Source organism: Patella vulgata, chromosome 1 (assembly GCF_932274485.2).
Source record: "Patella vulgata chromosome 1, xgPatVulg1.2, whole genome shotgun sequence".
Lineage (NCBI taxonomy): Eukaryota > Metazoa > Mollusca > Gastropoda > Patellidae > Patella > Patella vulgata.
The window spans coordinates 57455643-57459104 of NC_065879.2; the positions used below are offsets into that span (position 1 = coordinate 57455643).

The window sequence follows — 3462 nt, forward strand, 5'->3', positions numbered from 1 at the left end:
TTTGATGGCTATCTGTATTAAGTTTAAAGTTACAATTTCATATTTTTAAGTTATATTTTTAAAATGTATTAAAATAAAGCCCTAAAATAGATGGTATCTATAAACAGTCCTACCTTGTTAAAAAATAATACTAGAATTCACTATTGCCAGTTGAGAAATTAGCAAAAATATCATTTTCCACTTCAAATTCAAACGTTTGAAGATAGCTATTCCATGGTGGGGAATAGGAAAACAAGGGAGGGAATTGTGTTATTTCCGGTGTGAAGATTTTTAAGTTTGAGAAAGATAACCTATGATCGTATAATGGTGAGTTGACAACCTATTGAGCAAAAGACATAGAAATAATTATGTTTTGACTTTCTTAGAAAATATGAAATTGTAACTTTAAGACTTACCATTTGACATGTGGGTCAACAAAGCTGATTCATTAAAAATTCTAGCATCGTGACAACCTCCAGGCCATTTGGCAACAACACTAGAAAATCTATGATCGGGCAGACAAGTGAACTGAAAATATCAAGAGATTCTTTAAATCTAAGAGAACGTCATAACAAAAGAGAAAGCTTGGGTTTAATTTGAGTAACTGGAAATAATTGTATTAATTTTTCATCTCTACACCATAGTCAGACGTGAATATATAATACCGGTAAATATACTATTCAAAAAAAGTAGGGGATATTTGATTTTGGGGGCATAATACTAAAATATGCAAATGACTACGAAAAAAGTCACTATAGAACCTAACAGAAGAAACATTTCCAGTTACATGTGACGCCCAAACGCACCAATAGCTACCGCGTGGAATGCATGTGATGCTTGGGATCATCATGGGGGTCCAACCCAAGATTTGCACGACTCTGACTTTGAATGTTACAGTCATTGTGGCATTGAATTCCAGGGTGGAAACATCAGTTTAATTGTTATAGTGACCAGAAAACAAATTTTGATATGCGTCGGCTTACCCAAAATGAAAGGTTACGTGCCCTTGGCATGCTACAGATCGGCACAACACAGGCGGTTGTGGCGCGGACGATGAATGTTTCTCAGTCTGTCATAAGCAGGCTATGGTCCAGATACCGTGATACACAATATGTACAGGACAGACCACGCTCAGGTCGACCAAGGGCGACAACTGAAGCCCAGGATTGATTTATCCGTACCTTGGCCTTGAGAAATCGTGTCATCACAGCAAATCAGATCAGCGCTCGTCTTCAAACAGACACTGGTGTGAGAGTGAGTGGCCAGACGATTCGGAATCGACTGCATAGGGGTCACCTTCGCGCCCGACTTCCTCGCGTGATCCCTTGTTTGAGAGATCATCACATTCAGGCAAGACGTCGTTGGTGTAGGGATCGTCAACACTGGGATAATCGACGCTGGAGCAATGTGATGTTTTCAGATGAGTCAAGGTTCACTGTTGATTTTTTGGACAGACGTAGGAGGGTGTGGCGTCGTCGAAACGAGCGCTTCCAAGACGTTAACGTCATCATACATGATCGATTTGGGGGTGGTTCTGTTATGGTGTGGGGAGGCATCACTGTTGCTGGAAGAACGGCTTGAAATGTTGTTGCAGGGCGTGTTACAGGCCAGTACTACCGGGACAACATCTTGGCAGTCCATGTTGTGCCGTTCGCACGACGTCATGGCCGCCGTTTCATCTTCCAGGATGACAACGCAAGATGTCACAGGGCCAGGATCGTTACAGGTTACCTCCAACAACAGAACATCACCACATTACCTTGGCCAGCACTGAGTCCCGACCTCTCCCCCATCGAGCATGTCTGGGACATGCTTGGACAGAGGTTACGTCAACGTCAACAACGTCCTGCCAATGTCCAAGAACTTGCTGCTGCGTTGCAACAGGAATGGGACAATCTGGACCAAAATGACCTTAGACGTCTCATTAGGAGTATGCCACGTCGGATCAATGCTTGTTTGGCAAACAGAGGAGGATTTACCCGTTACTGACTTGGTTGTGATGCTGTGGTAACTTTGCTGTTTGACCCCGGGTATCATTTCACCCTTATAATGGTCAGTCTGTGCCTTACTTAGTCTAACGATCATTTGGAATAAATCGATGAATGTGAACTTCATTTCATTTTGTCATTTGTTTCTTCGTCAGTTTCATTAGGTGACTTTAATAACACTTAAAAATCAAATATCCCCTACTTTTTTTGAATAGTATAGATAAATTTTTAAATAACTACCTGTGCATTGATGGACGGGTACCCTTTTCTGCAGATAAACTCTTGGCTGTTTACAGATGGCTTCTTTATTCTTATCAGACATCCATCAATGCAGCCAATTACATTAGGGAACCCTTATTAAAGAAATATAAAACAATGTAAGTAGACGTTAAGTTGAAATCGACTTAAATAGGCCTAAATGATATGGGCATATTTTTTTTAATATATAGGTCTGGGAAGAACATTTTTAACAAGGATAAAATAAATGACAAACGCCTAGACAGACGTAGGGGTAACTATATTATCTTTAAATGAGAATAGATATATCCGTTTTACCTGCAATTCTAAAAAATCATCGTTTTACGTCTTCTTCTTCTGCCTCTTTCGGAAAAGTTATAAATTGGTTGGCCACGGCCTATAGTGCCAAACTTACGGCCTGTACACACCTACATACAGTGGACTTGGAAATATTTAGTGTGCCGGCCACAACAGATTGATATGATCCACTTGCATAAAAACGTAAAGCTATCACAACCTGAAGCATTACAGGCATTGCCTTGGACCTCTTAGTAGGGTGTTGAAGCTGGTCTTGAATAATATCGCATATATAATATACGGTTGCCGGCCAAAATCTATATGTGTCGCGTATTACCGTTTCTGGAAAATTTTCCAAAAGGTTAAATTGGCATTTAAACACCCTTTCTCTTCGCAAAGCCCGATTTTGTTGGATAGCAACAAAATTGGCAGCCATTGTGATTTTAAGTTAGGACAGCCTTCTGCTTATCTGAACTTAAAATCAATTTTAGTTAAAACTGACCCTAAAATAGTTTTGTGAAACGCCACTATTTTAAGTTAGGATACAATTGTAACTTACAATATTATTTTAGGGGATCTTAGCTAAAATGCTTAAAATCGTTTTGTGAAATGCATCTATCTTAAGTTAGGATGGAATTTTAGTTTAAGACGATTTTAAGGAGATTTAAGTTTTTGTGAAACAGGGCCCAAGGAATTATGTGATTATGTTCTAAATGTGTTTATTTGTGTCCCTGGCCACGAAAACATGGGTTTGGATACAATTTCTACCAAATTTGAACATTTGATAGCCAAATTATAGCATATTACGCAATTTGACCCATTTCCACCAAAAATATTCTGGAACATTTTTGGGATGTTGTTTAGGGGACTATACTGAAATGCATCCCAGTGAAATTAAATCTGTTGCAATTTGTTTTGGGTCTAACCCCAGATTGACTGAACTATTTGATTGCTCGATACT

The 3462-nt window shown here is 39.2% G+C and overlaps 1 protein-coding gene across 1 annotated transcript; it reads right to left on the reverse strand.

Moving 5' to 3' along the window:
• Positions 1 to 274: 274 nt before the first annotated feature.
• Positions 275 to 2790, reverse strand: LOC130010748 (uncharacterized; the record flags this gene model as incomplete). Its single annotated transcript, XM_056098746.1, has 2 exons — positions 275 to 507; positions 2674 to 2790. Coding segments are annotated over 2 exons (240 nt in total), but the record flags the coding sequence as incomplete, so codon positions are not given.
• Between the last annotated feature and the right edge of the window lie 672 nt (positions 2791 to 3462).